The sequence below is a fragment of the Balaenoptera ricei genome, chromosome 17, assembly GCF_028023285.1.
Source record: "Balaenoptera ricei isolate mBalRic1 chromosome 17, mBalRic1.hap2, whole genome shotgun sequence".
NCBI lineage: Eukaryota > Metazoa > Chordata > Mammalia > Artiodactyla > Balaenopteridae > Balaenoptera > Balaenoptera ricei.
The window spans coordinates 45905281-45925117 of record NC_082655.1 but is presented as its reverse complement, the minus strand read 5'-3'; the positions used below and the strand labels follow the sequence as shown (position 1 = coordinate 45925117).

The 19837-nt window shown below is 37.2% G+C and overlaps 1 protein-coding gene across 1 annotated transcript in view; it reads right to left on the bottom strand.

Annotated features, from left to right (window-relative positions):
• PIP4P2 (phosphatidylinositol-4,5-bisphosphate 4-phosphatase 2) overlaps positions 1–19837 on the bottom strand; it is an 86853-nt gene that overhangs the window by 32819 nt on the left and 34197 nt on the right. Inside the window, exons 3-4 of the mRNA XM_059901797.1 lie at positions 10269–10375; positions 1657–1780 (exon numbers count right to left, since the gene is read on the bottom strand). Of these exons, the coding sequence (XP_059757780.1) occupies positions 1657–1780; positions 10269–10375 (231 nt within the window). The remainder of the gene's footprint in view (positions 1–1656; positions 1781–10268; positions 10376–19837) is intronic.

The following is a 19837-nucleotide window of genomic DNA, read 5'->3' as shown; positions in this document are numbered from 1 at the left end:
TACATCTGGACAAATTATAACGTGAAGATAGGGTTAGATTAAAAACTGTTTAAGAAGTAAAAGGGTTCAAATTTATTTCTCTGCATCTTTTCTCAGAAAGCTAAGAGAGGATGTGCTCCAACAAAATAAAGTAATAAACCAAGAACTGTAAGGATGGCAGAGGATCCAACACAGGAAAGAGGTAATAGGAATTCCTAGGATAAGGTGAAGGGAAGTCACAGGATGACAGCTGTGTAGGAGGAAGTCTAAATAATAGATTCCCTGACCCATTTGACTATATTGACAGGAATTCTGTAGTTCTATGAAAGAATATGAGAAGAGCTAGTGATTTGTACATAAAAAATTAAAACAAATTTAAAAGGGGGAGGGGCAATTATTAACAAATCCAAGAAAAATTTAAGAGCCATACAGGAGAGGAATGTAACATATTACTTGGCTCAGCTGTGAACATAATTTACTTAATCATAAAAAATGTAAAGACTAAGTATTAATCATATAAAATATTATAACTCTACTGGGAGTATGAAAGTGGAGAAAGGACTATGAGAGCAGGCAGGGTGGTAAGAGTACTAAATCTTCAACCTGCGTTTTACAAAGTAATAGGTAATATCTAAAACTGCTTAATCAAGAAGAAAAAAATAAGCAAACAATTTAAACACATGGAAGTACATACCAGAAGAGCAGCTGAAAGAGTTGAAAGTATTTGGGGGATGAAAATTGGGGTTGTGTTAGGTAAAGAGATGACCACTATTTTCCCTTTAAGCTTTACAGTCCTATTTGACATTTGAAATTATTATACATGAATTACTTTATCAAAAATAAAAATTAGAAGGGAAAAAGAGCAAACAGTCTACACTTTCTTAAGCTCATTCATCCCTTAGTGACAGCAGGTCTTGTTTATAAACCACTGCAACCTCAGCTCTCCCCATGCCTACACTCTGGAAGATTCCTTTAGTACTTAGGTTCTAAGGAAAATCTTTTGTCTCCTTTGGATGCTAAATAACAAAAGAAAACCTGTTCTTATTCTTCCTGATGGGGTAAGTCATTATGAAATTAACATTTAAAAATCAAGCTTAGGGTTAAAGTTAAAAGTAGTAAAACAAGAACTCCTATAACTTTTGTTCATGTCAAACTACTTATACTATATTTTTTATCCAATAATTTATCTAATTACAGATACCACAGTTAATTCCCATTACTCCAAGTTTCATATATAAAAATCAGAAAAAATTTGATAAATTATAATGAGAATATTTCTTGAATCCAGAACCATGAAACAAGGCCACTGCATGAGTGTGCATTTTGCGCTCTGCTGAGGAGATGAGGGTAGGAGGTAGATTCAGTTGCTCACTAAGCCAGGATACCCAAGTTGCTCTGCCTGGAGGACAGGGTTCTTGTTTGTTATTAGCCTACCCAGAGAGGCCCTTTTTGCAAATGAATCAGTCAGGGGATGCACCTTATATGTAATTCACAAACAATGCAGTACATCCTAGTTGCAGCTCTGATTAACTGGCTTTCTAAAAAAGGCTCTATTTTAATCTTTTGATCAATTTGCACTCGGACAAAACTATAAGACTATGAGCAGTGGTCAAATCTGTGTGATCAAGACCTACATTTACAGATTGATGTCCCTGTCACAAATGTCTTGTTACGTACCAAGAACGTGTTTCCACAGTGCCCACACACGACTCTTGTACCTTCTGGTTGGACTGGCAATGCAGGTTGAGCTGGCTGTTCTTCAGAAATAAGCATTACTGGGCCAAGGTTAATTATGCGTCTACTGTGGAAACAGAAAGGAAACAACTTCATTATCCCACAAATGGACTGAGAGCAAAACCTACACTGTGGGGCCAAAAACATGGAATATAACATTGAAAATAGGTTATACTCGTTTTATAAATTAAGTGAATTAAATGTCAGCCTTTAGAGCCAAAATCACAGAAAACAGCAATAGTCAATATTTCAAAAGCAAAAAGATTAGTTGGAATTGGACCTAATCAAATCACCTTGGGAACCATTTAACTACTGTTTCCAAGTTCTTATAAGTTCAAATCTTATCATTCCTTATCTTATCTTATCCTATCTAGGAAGACAACTTGAGTAAAAGACTAAATAAGTTAAAATATTGTACATTAACAGATATATGTGTGCCATGAATGTACCAAAGTGCTGAGTCAGAACCAAATTTCTCTCGGTAGGCTGGTAATCCTTAATGTCTCTTTAATTGGAGTTGGACAGAAAGGACAATGGTAGGCTCCTTTCCTTTCTGTTTCCCAGGTTACCATCAGATGGGGTTGCAAATGATTCACATAACAGTCAAAAAGACAGAAAACACAGAAACAAAACACAGTTAAGGTTTTGATATACTCCTATCTGGGCACTTCCATACGTCATTTGGCAGAGGTACATGACTACAGAATTTATTGCATAGCTTATACTCAGCAAAGACTAGTATAATAACACAATTTAAAGTATACAATGATTACTAAAACACTTCCAACTTAAGATGAAATATATCAAAGATAAACTAATTGGTTATTTTTAATAAAACACAATGAGTCACTGATTTATTACAATCTATTAAGTAGTTATGTAACCTCAGGAAAACTTTCATTGCTTATTCAAGAATATTAGTTTACAAATAACTGTAACCAGAGGGGATTCAAGATGGCGGAAGAGCAAGACGTAGAGATCACCTTCCTCCCCGCAAATACATCAGAAATACATCTACATGTGGAACAACCCCTACAGAACACATACTGAACGCTGGCAGAAGACCTCAGACATCCCAAAACGCAAGAAACTCCCCACATACCTGGGTAGGGCAAAAGAAAAAAGAAAAAATAGAGACAAAAGAATAGGGACAGGACCTGCACCAGTGGGAGAGAGCTGTAAAGGAGGAAAGGTTTCCACACACTAGGAAGACCCTTCGTGGATGGAGACTGTGGGTGGCGGAGGGGGGAGCTTCAGAGACATAGAGGAGAGCGCAGCAACAGGGGTTCAGAGGGCAAAGTGGAGAGATTTCCACACAGAGGACTGGTGCCGACCAGCACTCACCAGCTTCGGTCAGATCCCAGGGAGAGGACTGGGGTTGGCTGCATGAACACAGCCTGAAGGGGGCTAGTGTGCCACAGCTAGCCAGGAGGGAGTCTGGGAAAAGGTCTGGAGCTACTGAAGAGGCAAGAGACTTGTTCTTGCCTCTTTGTTTTGTGGTGCATGAGGAGAAGGAATTAAGAGCGACACTTAAAGGAGCTCCAGAGACGAGCGTGAGTCACGGCTATCAGCACGAACCCCAGAGACGGGCATGAGACGCTAAGGCTACTGCTGCATCCACCAAGAAGCCTGTGTGCAAGCACAGGTCACTATCTACACCTCCCCTCCTGGGAGCCTGTGCAGCCCGCCACTGCCAGGGTCCTGTGACTCAGGGATAACTTCCCCGGGAGAACACATGGCATGCCTCAGGCTACTGCAACGTCATGCCGGCCTCTGCCACCAAAGGCTCACCCCACATTCCATACCCCTCCCTCCCCTGGCCTGAGTGAGCCAGAGCCCCTGAATCAGCTGCTCCTTTAACACCGTCCTGTCTGAGCGAAGAATAAATGCCCTCAGGTGACCTACACTCAGAAGCTGAAGACCAGGAGCTGTGCATACAAAGAAGAGAAAGGGAAATCTCTCCCAGCAGCATCAGGAGCAGCAAATTAAATCTCGACAGTCAACTTGATGTACCCTGCATCTGTGGAATACCTGAATAGACAATGAATCACACCAAAGTGAGGAGGTGGACATTGGGAGAAACGATATATATATATATTTTTTTTTCCGTTTTTCACTTCTTGTGAGTCTGTATGTTTATGCTCCTGTGAGTGATTTTGTCTGTATAGCTCTGCTTTTATCATAAGTCCTAGGGTTCTGTCTCTCCATTTTTCTTTTTTTTTCTTTTCTTTTTTTAGTGTAGTTTTTAGCAATTGTTATCATTAGTGGATTTGTTTTTTGGTTTGGTTGCTCTCTTCCTTCTTTATTTTTTATTACTTTTTAAATTTTTAAAATACTTTTTAAATTTTAATAACTTTATTTTATTTTATTTCATTTTATTCGACCTTTTTCTTTCTTTCTTTCTTTTTTTCTCCCTTTTATTATGAGCTGTGTGGATAATAGGCTCTTGGTGCTCTGGCCAGGCATCAGGGCAGTGCCTCTGAGTTGGGAGAGCCAAGTTCAGGACATTGGTCCACCAGAGACCACCCAGCTCCAAGTAATATCAAACAGGGAAAATCTCTCACGGATGTCCATCTCAATGCCAAGACCCAGCTCCACTCAATGACCAGCAAGCTACAGTGCTGGACACCTTATGCCAAACAAATAGCAAGATAGGAACACAACCCCACCCATGAGCAGAGAGGCTGCCAAAAATCATAATAAGGTCACAGACACCCCAAAACACACCACCAGATGTGGACCTGCCCACCAGAAAGACAAGATCCAGCCTCATCCACCAGAACACAGGTGCTATTCCCTCCACCAGGAAGCCTACACAACACACTGAACCAACCTTACCCACTTGGGGCAGACACCAAAAACAATGGGAAATATGAACCTGCAGCCTGCGAAAGGGAGACCCCAAACGCAGTAACTTAAGCAAAATGAGAAGACAGGGAAACACAGAGTAGATGAAGGAGCAAGGTACAAACCCACCAGACCTAACAAATGAAGAGGAAATAGGCAGTCTACCTGAAAAAGAATTCAGAATAATGATAGTAAAGATGATCTAAAATCTTGGAAATAGAAGAGACAAAATGCAAGAAACATTTAACAAGGACCTAGAAGAACTAAAGACCAAACAAACAATGATGAACAACACAATAAATGAAACTAAAAATACTCTAGAAGGGATCAATAGCAGAATAACTGAGGCAGAAGAACGGATAAGTGACCTGGAAGAAAAAATAGTGGAAATAACTACTGCAGAGCAGAATAAAGAAAAAATAAGGAAAAGAATTGAGGACAGTCTCATAGACCTCTGGGACAACATTAAATGCACCAACATTCGAATTATAGGGGTCCCAGAAGAAGAAGAGAAGAAGAAAGGGACTGAGAAAATATTTGAAGAGATTATAGTTGAAAACTTCCCTAATATGGGAAAGGAAATAGTTAATCAAGTCCTGGAAGCACAGAGAGTCCCATACAGGATAAATTCAAGGAGAAAGATGCCAAGACACATATTAGTCAAACAATCAAAAATTACATACAAACAAAAAAGATTAAAAGCAACAAAGGAAAAACAACAAATAACATACAAGGGAATCCCCATAAGGTTAACAGCTGCTCTTTCAGCAGAAGCTCTGCAAGCCAGAAGGGAGTGACAAGACATATTTAAAGTGATGAAAGGGAAAAATGTACAACTAAGATTATTCTACACAGCAAGGATCTCATTCAGATTTGATGGAGAAATTAAAATCTTTACAAACAAGCAAAAGCTAAGAGAATTCAACACCACCAAACCAGCTTCACAACAAATGCTAAAGGAACTTCTTTAGGCAAGAAACACAACAGAAGGATAAGACCTACACGAGCAAACTCAAAACAATTAAGAAAATGGTAATAGGAACATACATATCAATAATTACCTTAAATGTAAATGTATTAAATGCTCCCACCAAGAGACATAGACTGGATGAATACATAAAAAAATAAGACCCATATATATGCGGTCTACAAGAGACCCAATTCAGACTTAAGGACACATACAGACTGAAAGTGAGGGGATGGACAAAGATATTCCATGCAAATGGAAATCAAAACAAAGCTAGAGTAGCAATTCTCATATCAGACAAAATAGACTTTAAAATAAAGACTATTACAAGAGACAAAGAAGAACACTTCATAATGATCAAAGATCAATCCAAGAAGAAGATATCACAATTGTAAATATTTATGCACCCAAGATAGGAACACCTCAATACATAAGGCAAATGCTAACAGCTGTAGAAGGGGAAATCAACAGTAACACAATATAGTAGGGGACTTTAACACCCCACTTTCACCATTGGACAGATCATCCAAAATCAAAATAAATAAGGAAACACAAGCTTTAAATGACACATTAAACAAGATGGACTTAATTGATACTTTTAGGACATTCCATCCAAAAACAACAGAATACACTTTCTTCTCAAGTGCTCATGGAACATTCTCCAGGATAGATCATATCTTGCATCACAAATCAACGTTTGGTAAATTTAAGAAAATTGAAATCGTATCAAGTTTCTTTTCTGACCACATCACTATGAGACTAGATATCAATTACAGGAAAAAATCTGTAAAAAATACAAACACATGGAGGCTAAGCAATACACTACTTCATAACCAAGAGATCACTGAAGAAATCAAAGAGGAGATCAAAAATACCTAGAAACAAATGACAATGAAAACACGACAAGCCAAAACCTATGGGATGGAGCAAAAGCAGTTCTAAGAAGGAAGTTTATAGCAATACAATCCTACCTTAAGAAACAAGAAACATCTCAAATAAACAACCTAACCTTACACCTAAAACAATTAGAGAAAGAAGAACAAAAAAACCCAAAAGTTAGCAGAAGGAAAGAAATGACATAGATCAGATCAGAAATAAATGAAAAAGAAATGAAGGAAATGATAGCAAAGATCAATAAAACTAAAAGCTGGTTCTTTGACAAGATAAACTAAATTGATAAACCATTAGTCAGACACATCAAGAAAAAAAGGGAGAAGACGCAAATCAATAGAATTAGAAATCAAAAAGGAGAAGTAAAAACTGACACAGTAGAAATACAAAGGATCATGAGAGATTATTACAAGCAACTATATGCCAATAAAATGGACAACCTGGAAGAAATGGACAAATTCTTACAAACACACAACCTTCTGAGGCTAAACCAGGAAGAAATAGAAAATATAAACAGACCAATCACAAGCACTGAATTGAAACTGTGATTAAAAATCTTCCAATAAACAAAAGTCCAGGACCAGATGCCTTCAAAGGCGAATTCTATCAAAGATTTAGAGAAGAGTTAACACCTGTCTTTCTCAAACTTTTCCAAAATATAGAAGAGGGAGGAATACTCCCAAACTCATTGTATGAGGCCACCACCACCCAGATAACAAAACCAGACAAAGATGTCACAAAGAAAGAAAACTAGAGGCCAATATCACTGATGAACATAGATGAAAAAATCCTCAACAAAATACTAGCAAACAGAATCCAGCACCATATTAAAAGGATCATACACCATGATTAAGTGGGGTTTATCCCAGGAATTCAAGGATTCTTCAATATATGCAAATCAATCAATGTGATACACAATATTAACAAATTGAAGGAGAAAAACCATATGATCCTTTCAATCGATGCAGAGAAAGCTTTCGAAAAATTCAACACCCATTTATGATAAAAACCCTCCAGAAAGTAGGCATAGAGGGAACTTACTGCAGCATAATAAAGGCCATATATGACAAACCCACAGCCAACATCATCCTCAATGGTGAAAAACTGAAACCATTTCCACTAAGATCAGGAATAAGACAAGGTTGCCCACTCTCACCTCTATTATTCAACATAGTTTTGGAAGTTTTAGCCACAGCAATCAGAGAAGAAAAAGAAATAAAAGGAATCCAAATTGGAAAAGAAGAAGTAAAGCTGTCACTGTGTGCAGATGACATGATACTATACATAAAGAATCCTAAAGATGCTACCAGAAAACTACTAGAGCTGATCAATGAATTTGGTAAAGTAGCAGGATACAAAATTAATGCACAGAAATCTTGCATTCCTATACACTAATGATGAAAAATCTGAAAGTGAAACTAAGAAAACACTCCCATTTACCACTGCAACACAAAGAATAAAATACCTAGGAATAAACCTACCTAAAGAGACAAAAGGCTTGTATGCAGAAAATTATAAAACACTGATGAAAGAAATTAAAGATGATACAAATAGATGGAGAGATATACCATGTTTTTGGATTGGAAGAATCAACATTCTGAAAATGACTATATTACCCAAAGCAATGTACAGATTCAGTGCAATCCCTATCAAACTACCAATGGCATTTTTCACAAAACTGGAAGAAAAAAATTTCACAATATTTATGGAAACACAAAAGACCCCGAATAGAAAAAGCAATCTTGAGAAAGAAAAACGGAGCTGGAGGAATCAGGCTCCCAGACTTCGGGCTACACTACAAAGCTATAGTAATCAAGACAGTATGGTACTGGCACAAAAACAGAAACATAGATCAATGGAACAGGATAGAAAGCCCAGAGATATACCCACGCACATATGGTCACCTTATCTTTGATAAAGGAGGCAAGAATATACAATGGAGAAAAGACAGCCTCTTCAATAAGTGGTGCTGGGAAAACTGGACAGCTACATGTAAAAGAATGAAATTAGAACACTCCCTAACACCATACACAAAAATAAACTCAAAATGGATTAAAGACCTAAATGTAAGGCCAAACACTCTCAAACTCTTAGAGGAAAACACAGGCAGAACACTCCATGACATAAATCACAGCAAGATCCTTTTTGACCCACCTCCTAGAGAAATGGAAATAAAAACACAAACAAATGGGACCTAATGAAACTTAAAAGCTTTTGCACAGCAAAGGAAACCATAAACAAGACCAAAAGACAACCCTCAGAATGGGAGAAAATATTTGCAAATGAAGCAACTGACAAAGGATTAATCTCCAAGATTTACAAGCAGCTCATTATCAAAAAAAACAAACAACCCAATCCAAAAATGGACAGAAGACCTAAACAGACATTTCTCCAAAGACATACAGATTTCCAACAAACACATGAAAGAATGCTCAAGATCATTAATCATTAGACAAATACAAATCAAAACTACAATGAGATATCATCTCACACCGGACAGAATGGCCATCATCAAAAAATCTACAAACAATAAATGCTGGAGAGGGTGTGGAGAAAAGGGAACCCTCTTATACTGTTGGTGGGAATGTAAATTGATACAGCCACTATGGAGAACAGTATGGAGGTTCCTTAAAAAACTAAAAATAGAACTACCATATGACCCAGCAATCCCCCTACTGGACATATACCCTGAGAAAACCATAATTCAAAAAGAGACATGTACCACAATGTTCATTGCAGCTGTATTTACAATAGCCAGGACATGGAAGCAACCTAAGTGTCCATCAACAGATGAATGGGTAAAGAAGATGTGGCACATATATTCAATGGAATATTGCTCAGCCATAAAAAGAAACGAAATTGAGTTATTTGTAATGAGGTGGATGGACCTAGAGTCTGTCATACAGATTGAAGTTAAGTCAGAAAGAGAAAAACAAATACTGTATGCTAACACATATATACGGAATCTAAAAAAAAAAAAAATGGTCATGAAGAACCTAGGGCAAGACAGGAATAGACGCAGACCTACTAGAGAATGGACTTGAGGACACGGGGAGGGTGAAGGGTAAGCTGGGAGAAAGTGAGAGATTGGCATGGACATATATACACTACCAAATGTAAAATAGATGGCTAGTGGGAAGCAGCCGCATAGCACAGGGAGATCAGCTCGGTGCTTTGTGACCACCTAGAGGGGTGGAATAGGGAGTGTGGGAGGGAGGCAGAAGCAAGAGGGAAGAGATATGGGAATATATGTATATGTATAGCTGATTCACTTTGTTATAAAGCAGAAACTAACACACCATTGTAAAGCAATTATACTCCAATAAATATGTTTAAAAAAAAAGAAAGAAAAAAAAAGATAAATAGACAGAAACAGAGTAAGTAAAATACGAAAAAATCTAAGTGCACTGCATATAGCAAAAGTAAATTTCCTTTGTGAAACTTTTGTTTCAAATATATGAGTGTGTGTATGTACGTATGTATATGAATACATATGAATTTTCGGTTGTAAAATAAAATGTATTTTACACTTGGCATCAGAGCCAAAAGTTTAAAAAGTGTGAAAAGCACTGATTTGAACTATTTATTTTCTCTCTCAGAGCTTCAGATTTCTCATCTATAAGCTGGAAATAAAAATAACAGCAAATAAAAAAACCAAACAAACAAATAACTGTAACCATTAATTTCAAACTAAGCAGTATTATTCCTTTAACAAAGAAAAAAATACTGTAGTTTGTATAATTACTTTGAGGAGAAAGACTGTTTAGAACAGAACCTGCCACATAATGAATCTTTAATAAGTACTTGTTGAATGAACAAATGAATGAATGAATGAATCTTTATGTCTTACCAGTTGGGTCTTGGACATCCTATTCGCCGTGATGTGTCCTTACAAATGAGGAGACAATTACAAGGGCATCTAACATACTTCTTCCCTGTTGGGGGGTTTTTGATTGGCTAGATAAGAGAAGAAAATATAAACACAGCAAATTAACTAAAGTACAGATTGCCAAAACTTGTTTGTATATAAAATGGAAATGATTCTTAAAATCTAAGGCTCCCCATAGCGCTACCAAAGTACACATTAAGGAAAAGTGCATCGTAAGTGATTTTTTAAATTTTATTGAAGTATTGTTGATTTACAATGCCGTGTTAATTTCTGCTGTACAGCAAAATGACTCGGTTATACATATACATATTCTTTTTCATATTCTTTTCCATTATGGTTTATCACAGGATATTGAATATAGTTCCCTGTGCTATAAAATAGGACCTTGTTGTTTATCCATTCTATATATAATAGTTTGCATCTGCTAGTCCCAACCTCCCAATCCTTCCCTCACCAATCCCTCTGCCCCTTGGCAGCCACAGGTCTGTTCTCTATGTCTGTGAGTCTGTTTCTGTTTCATAGATAGTATCATATTTTAGATTCCACATATAAGTGATAGCATATGGTATTTGTCTTTCTCTTTCTGACTTACTTCACTTAGTATGATAATCTCTAGTTGCATCCATATTGCTACAAATGGCATTATTTCATTCTTTTCAATGGCTGAGTAATATTCCATTGTATATACATATATATATATTATACATACATATATATATAATATATATATATTATATATATACCACATTTTCTTTATCCATTCATCTGTCAATGGACACTTAGGTTGTTTCCATGTCTTGGTTATTGTAAATAGTGCTGCTATGAACATAGAGGTGCATGTACCTTTTCGAACTAAAGTCTTTTCTGGGTATATGCCCAAGAGTAGGATTGCTGAATCATATGGTAACTCTGTTTTTAGTTTTTTGGGGAACCTCCATACTGTTTTCCATAGTGGCTGCACCATATTACGTTCTCACCAACAGTGTAGGAGGGTTCCTTTTCCTCCACACTCTCTCTAGCATTTATTATTTGTAGACTTTTTAATGATGGCCATCCTGACCGGTGTGAGGTGGTACCTCATTGTAGTTTAGATTTGCCTTTCTCTAATAATTAATGATGAATCATAGGTGATTTTAAATAGCTCAAATGTTGGTAAACACTCTATAAAATTTGGGGGACTGTAGAGATTTAATTATGAAGGGCATATTTCAAAATTAGTTTGTATTGGCCTGGAGTTGTTTTCCATTTAAAGTTCACAAGACAAGGTCATTTATCTGCCTGGCCAGGGGCAAACATTCACTGAGGGTTCTTGCACATGTCTGAGAAAAGCAAGCTCAAAAAGAATAGTAGGGAAAGAGGAGTTTATCAGAAATCTGAATTTTTCTTAAACTTTACTCACTAGAATACAAGTGATTAATTTTATGGCATCTTTTAGCTTAAAAAAAAACTTATTATAGTTCCTAATGCTAGCATTTCCTTTTTCTTTAACTTTACAGTAAATTTAAAAGCTAGAATAAATAAAACCAAAGAAAACACTCCTCTCATTACTAGGACTTAAGCTTGTTAAAGCAAATAAGCTCTGATGCACTGAGAGGACTAGAACACCACTCCTGTGGCATGCTTGCCAAAATGTATAACCTGAATTTAATCACAAGATAACATCAGACAAACCCAAATGAGGAACAGTCTACAAAATATCTTACCTGTACTCTTCAAAACTGTCAAGGCAATAGAAGACAAAGACTAAATTTCAGATTAAGGCAGATTAAAGAAACATGATAATCAAATGCAACATGTAATTCTTAATTGACTCCTGGACCAGATTTTTTTTTTAATGGAACAATTGGGCAAACATGAATTAAGTCAAAAGATTAAATAACAGTATTGTATCAATGTTAATTTCCTGAATTTGATAACTGTACTGTGATTGTATAAGTGAATGTCCTTTTTTTTTTTTTGGAAAGTTTACACTAAATTTTAGGAAATTTACACTAAAATGTTTAGGGGTAGAAGAGCACCATGTCCACAATTACCTTAAAAGGTTCTGAAAAAAATATTTATTTAGAAAGAGAGAGAAAGCTACTTTGGCAAAATGTCAATGTTTGTGGAATGTGGGTGAGGGGCCCACATGGGAATTCTCTATACTATGTACTATTATTTTTCTAACTTTCTGTAAGTCTGCAACATATTTTTTTTTAAGATTTAAGAACTTTAAGTAAATAACCTTGGTAGAAATACATATAAGTTAGCAATAAGCCATCTGCAATTTATTAAACTATATTATAAATAGAATCTGACAATCTAAAATTCACAAACATCCAGAATGTATTCCTATATAATCTAAAGTATCAAGAACCAGAATTTGTCTTAATTTCTCTGTATTCATATTTTACCATTAAGTAAATGTGTGTTTGGCAAATGACAAGATTTATTTTTATACAGACATACCTCATTTTACTGTGCTGTGCTTTATTGTGCTTTGCAGATACTGTGCTATTTTACAAATTGAAGGTTTGTGGCAATCTTGCATCAAGCAAGTCTATCAGCATCATTTTTCAAATAGCATTTGCTCACCTTGTGTCTCTGTGTCACAATTTTGGTAACTCTCACAATTTTGGAATCTTCTTCATTATTATAATATTTGTTATGTTGATCTGTGATCAGTGAACTTTCATGTTAGTACTGTGATTGTTTTGGAGTGCCACAAATTTTGCCCATATAAGACAGCAAACTTAATCGATGAATGTTGTATCTGTTCCGACTGCTCCACCTAGTGACCCCTTCTCTCTCCCTCTCCTTGGGTCTCCCTATTCCCTGAGACACAACAATATTGAAATTAGGCCAGTTAATAACCCTACAATGGCCTCTAAGTATTGAAGTGAAAGAAAGATTCGCACATCTCTCGCTTTAAATCAAAAGCTAGAAATGATTAAACTTAGTGAGGAAGGCTTGTCCAAAGCTGAGACAGGCCAAAAGCTAAGCCTCTTGCACAAAATAGCCAAGTTGTAAATGCAAAGGAAAAGTTCTCAAAGGAAACTAAAAGCGCTACTCCAGTAAACATACAAATGATAAGAAAGCAAAACGGTCATATTGCAGATATGCAGATATACGATCAAACCAGATACAACATTCCCTTAAGCCAAAGCCTAATCCAGAGCAAGACCCTAACTCTATTCAATTCTATGAAGGCTAAGAGGTGACAAAACTGTAGAAGAAAAGTTCAAAGCTAGCAAAGGTTAGTTTATGAAGTTTAAAGAAAGGAGCCATCTCCATAAAATAAAATTGCAGGGTGAACTGCCAATGGCCCAGCATGCAAATTCCAGATATCAGGAGCAGCTCTGAGCTGGGAACTCTAATCCAAACAAATCTAATTCATTAGGTGCAAGTCCTCTGCACACGGTCCCTGAAGCTAGACTAAGGGTGAAAGAGGAGGTATAAATTCCATGAAAATAGAGACATTAGCTGTCAATCACATAGAGGTTAAAGGAAAGAATCTGAATCTGAATCCCAGCAGTCTGACTCCAGGGCTTGTGTGCTTAACTGTATAACCAACAGTATGTGTCATGCAAAACTGCAGAATTTTTCAATTCCTGTCCAAGATGGCAGAGTAGAAGGGCCTTCAGCTTACTTCTTCTCGTGAGCAAACCAAAATCACAACTAACTGCTGAACAACCATTGATTAAGAAGACTGGAACCTACTAAAAAAGATATTTTACATCCAAAGACATAAGAAGAACCAAAATAAGACAGTAGAAGGGGTGCACTCCTGATACAATCAAATTCCATACCCCCCCAGGTGTGCGGCCCACAAACTGGAGAACAATTATATCACAGAAGTTCTCCCATAGTAGTGAGAGTTCTAAGCCCCACATCAGGCTCCACAGCCTAGGGGTCTGGCATTGGAGGGGGAGCCCTCAGACCATTTGGCTTTGAAGGCCAGCAGGACTTGATTGCAGGAGCTCCATAGGACTCCTGCAGAGACTTTGGAGACTCAGAAAAAGAGACTCCACTCTTAGAGGGTGCATACAAGGTCCTGTGTGCACTGGTAGCCAGGGTAAAAGCAATGACTTCATAGGAGCCTGGGGCAGACCCACCTGCTGGTCTTGAAGGGTATTCTGGGGAGGTGGGAGGGTGGCTGTGGCTCACTCTGGGGACAACAACACTGGTGACAGTGTTACCAGGGGACATTTCATTGGCGTGAGCTCTCCTAGAGGCCAACATTTTGGCATCAAGTCCTGGTCCCACCCAACAGCCTGTAGGCTCCAGTGTTGGTATGTCTCAGGCCAAACAGGGTGGGAACACAGCTTCACCCATCAGCAAACAGGCTGCCTAAAGAATTCCTGAGCACACAGCTGCCTCTAGACACACCCCCTGATACGGCCCTACCCATCAGAAAGCCAAGACCCAGCTCCACCCACCAGTGGGCAGGCACTGGCCCCACCCACCAGGAAGCCTGCATAAGCCTCTAGACCAGCCTCACCCACAAGGAGGCAGACACCAGAAGCAAGAAACCACAATCCAGCAGCCAGTGGAACTGAGTCTACAAACACAGGTCAGAATCTACCCTGGGACCAGCTGGTCCCTAGCCCTCTGTGATGAGAGGGGACTGTACTACTGGGACACACAGGAAATCCCCTACAGATGGTCACTTCTCCAAGGTTGAGAAACATAACTAACCTTCCACATACATAAAAATACAAATAGAATTTTAGACAAAATGAGAAGACAGAGGAATATGTTCCAGACAAAGAAACAAGATAAAACCCCAGAAGAACAACTAAGTGAAGTAGAGATAGGCAAACTATCTCTAGAGCTACCCAAGAAAGAGTTCAGAGTAATGATAGTAAAGATGATCCAAGAACTCAGGAAAAGAACGGATGCTCAAGCAAGAACTTACAAGAACTTTTTAACAAAGAGTTAGAAAATATAAAGAACAACCAAACAGAGTTGAAGAAATCAAAAATGAAAAACACACCAGAAAGAATCAATAGCAGAATAAATGAGGCAGAAGAACAGACAAGTGAGCTGGAAGACAGAATGGTGGAAATCACTGCTGTGGAACAGAATAAAGAAATAAAGACAGTTTAAGAGATCTCTGGGGCAACATCAAATGTACCAACACTTGCAATATTGAGGTCCCAGAAGGAAAAGACAGAGACAATGGGCCTGAGAAAATATTTGATGAGATAATAGCTGAAAACTTCCCTAACATAGGACAGGAAACAGGAACCCAAGTCCATAAAACCACAGAGAGTCCCATACAGGATTAACCCAAGGAGGAACACACCAAGACACATAATAACTGAACTGATAAAAGTTACAGATAAAGAGAAAATATTAAAAGCAACAAGGGAAAAGCAATAAATATCATACAAGGGAATCACCAAAAGACTATCAGCTTATTTTTCAGTGAAAACACTACAGGCCAGAAGGGAGTGGCATGATATATTTAAAGTGATGAAAGGGGAAAAACCTACAACCAAGAACACTCTACCCAGCAAGGGTCTCATTCAGATTTGACAGAGAAATCAAAAGCTTTACAGACAAACAAAGTTAAAAGAATTCAGCACCACCAAAACGAATTTTACAACAAAAGCTAAAGGAACTTCCCTAGGCAGAAAAGAAAAGCTCACAACTAGAAACAAGAAAATTATGAAATGGGAAAGCTCACTGGTAAAGGCAAGCATAAAGTAAAGGCAGAAAATTATCCACACACAAATATGATATCAAGACAAGTAATCATAAGAGGAGAGTACAAATGCGGGATATTTGTAATGCATTTAAAATTAAGAGACCAGCAACTTAAAACAATCATGTATATATAGAGAGACTGCTATATCAAAACCTCATAGTAACCACAAATCAAACATCTATAATAGAAATATATACCAAAAAGGAAAAGAAATCCAACAAACACTAAAGTTAGTCATCAAATCACAAGAGAACAAAAGAGGAAAGGAAGAAAAAAGACTTTAAAAAAAATCCAAAACAATGAACAAAATGGCAATAAGAACATGTATATTCAGCTCTGCCCACCACCAGAGCCTCCCATCAAGCCTCTTAGATAGCCTCAACCACCAGAGGGCAGACAGCAGAAGCAAGAAAAACTACAATCCTGCAGCCTGTGGACCAAAAACCACAGTTACAGAAAGATAGAGAAGATGAAAAGGCAGAGGGCTATGTACCAGATGAAGGAACAAGAAAAAACCCCAGAAAAACAACTAAATGAAGTGGAGATAGGCAACCTTCCAGAAAAAGAATTCAGAATAATGATAGTGAAGATGATCCAGGACCTCGGAATAAGAATGGAGGCAAAGATTGAGAAGATGCAAGAAATGATTAACAAAGACCTAGAAGAATTAAAGAACAAACAAACAGAGATGACCAATACAATAACTGAAATGAAAACTACACTAGAAGGAATCAAAAGCAGAATAACTGAGGCAGAAGAACGGATAAGTGACCTGGAAGACAGAATGGTGGAATTCACTGCTGTGGAACAGACTAAAGAAAAAAGAATGAAAAGAAATGAAGACAGCCTAAGAGACCTCTGGGACAACATTAAACGCAACAACATTCGCATTATAGGGGTCCCAGAAGGAGAAGAGAGAGAGAAAGGACCAGAGAAAATATTTGAAGAGATTATAGTCGAAAACTTCCCTAACATGGGAAAGGAAATAGCCACCCAACTCCAGGAAGCGCAGAGAGTCCCATACAGGATAAACCCAAGGAGAAACACGCCGAGACACATAGTAATCAAAGTGGCAAAAATTAAAGACAAAGAAAAATTATTGAAAGCAGCAAGGGAAAAACGACAAATAACATACAAGGGAACTCCCATAAGGTTAACAGCTGATTTCTCAGCAGAAACTCTGCAAGCCAGAAGGGAGTGGCATGATATACTTAAAGTGATGAAAGGGAAGAACCTACAACCAAGATTACTCTACCCGGCAAGGATCTCATTTAGATTTGATGGAGAAATCAAAAGCTTTACAGACAAGCAAAAGCTAAGAGAATTCTGCACCACCAAACCAGCTCTACAACAAATGCTAAAGGAACTTCTCTAAGTGGGAAACACAAGAGAAGAAAAGGACCTACAAAAACAAACCCAAAACAATTAAGAAAATGGTCATAGGAACATACATATCGATAATTACCTTAAACGTGAATGGATTAAATGCCCCAAGCAAAAGACACAGACTGGCTGAATGGATACAAAAACAAGACCCATATATATGCTGTCTACAAGAGACTCACTTTAGACCTAGGGACACATACAGACTGATAGTGAGGGGATGGAAAAAGATATTCCATGCAAATGGAAATCAAAAGAAAGCTGGAGTAGCTATACTCATATCAGATAAAATAGACTTTAAAATAAAGAATGTTACAAGAGACAAGGAAGGACACTACATAATGATCCAGGGATCAATCCAAGAAAAAGATATAACAATTATAAATATATATGCACCCAACATAGGAGCACCTCAATACATAAGGCAACTGCTAACAGCTATAAAAGAGGAAATTGACAGTAACACAGTAATAGTGGGGGACTTTAACACCTCACTTACACCAATGGACAGATCATCCAAAATGAAAATAAATAAGGAAACAGAAGCTTTAAATGACACAATAGACCAGATAGATTTAACTGATATTTATAGGACATTCCATCCAAAAACAGCAGATTACACGTTCTTCTCAAGTGCGCACGGAACATTCTCCAGGATAGATCACATCTTGGGTCACAAATCAAGCATCAGTAAATTTAAGAAAATTGAAATCATATCAAGCATCTTTTCTGACCACAACGCTATGAGATTAGAAATGAATTACAGGGAAAAAAACGTAAAAAAGACAAACACATGGAGGCTAAACAATACGTTACTAAATAACCAAGAGATCACTGAAGAAATCAAAGAGGAAATAAAAAAATACCTAGAGACAAATGACAATGAAAACACGACGACCCAAAACCTATGGGATGCAGCAAAAGCAGTTCTAAGAGGGAAGTTTATAGCTATACAAGCCTACCTAAAGAAACAAGAAAAATCTCAAGTAAACAATCTACCTTACACCTAAAGAAACTAGAGAAAGAAGAACAAACAAAACCCAAAGTTAGCAGAAGGAAAGAAATCATAAAGATCAGAGCAGAAATAAATGAAATAGAAACAAAGAAAACAATAGCAAAGATCAATAAAACTAAAAGTTGGTTCTTTGAGAAGATAAACAAAATTGATAAGCCATTAGCCAGACTCATCAAGAAAAAGAGGTAGAGGACTCAAATCAATAAAATCAGAAATGAAAAAGAAGTTACAACAGACACCGCAGAAATACAAAGCATCCTAAGAGACTACTACAAGCAACTTTATGCCAATAAAATGGACAACCTGGAAGAAATGGACAAATTCTTAGAAAGGTATAACCTTCCAAGACTGAACCAGGAAGAAATAGAAAATATGAACAGACCAATCACAAGTAATGAAATTGAAACTGTGATTAAAAATCTTCCAACAAACAAAAGTCCAGGACCAGATGGCTTCACAGGTGAATTCTATCAAACATTTAGAGAAGAGCTAACACCCATCCTTCTCAAACTCTTCCAAAAAATTGCAGAGGAAGGAACACTCCCAAACTCATTCTATGAGGCCACCATCACCCTGATACCAAAACCAGACAAAGACACTACAAAAAAAAGAAAATTACAGACCAATATCACTGATGAATATAGATGCAAAAATCCTCAACAAAATACTAGCAAACAGAATCCAACAACACATTAAAAGGATCATACACCACGATCAAGTGGGATTTATCCCAGGGATGCAAGGATTCTTCAATATACGCAAATCAATCAATGTGATACACCATATTAACAAATTGAAGAATAAAAACCATATGATCATCTCAATAGATGCAGAAAAAGCTTTTGACAAAATTCAACACCCATTTCTGATAAAAACTCTCCAGAAAGTGGGCATAGAGGGAACCTACCTCAACATAATAAAGGCCATATATGACAAACCCACAGCAAACATCATTCTCAATGGTGAAAAACTGAAAGCATTTCCTCTAAGATCAGGAACAAGACAAGGATGTCCACTCTCACCACTATTATTCAACATAGTTCTGGAAGTCCTAGCCACGGCAATCAGAGAAGAAAAAGAAATAAAAGGAATACAAATTGGAAAAGAAGAAGTAAAACTGTCACTGTTTGCAGATGACATGATACTATACATAGAGAATCCTAAAACTGCCACCAGAAAACTGCTAGAGCTAATCAATGAATATAGTAAAGTTTCAGGATATAAAATGCACAGAAATCTCTTGCATTCCTATACACTAATGATGAAAAATCTAAAAGAGAAATTAAGGAAACACTCCCATTTACCATTGCAACAAAAAGAATAAAATACCTAGGAATAAACCTACCTAGGGAGACAACAGACCTGTATGCAGAAAACTATAAGACACTGATGAAAGAAATTAAAGATGATACCAACAGATGGAGAGATATACCATGTTCT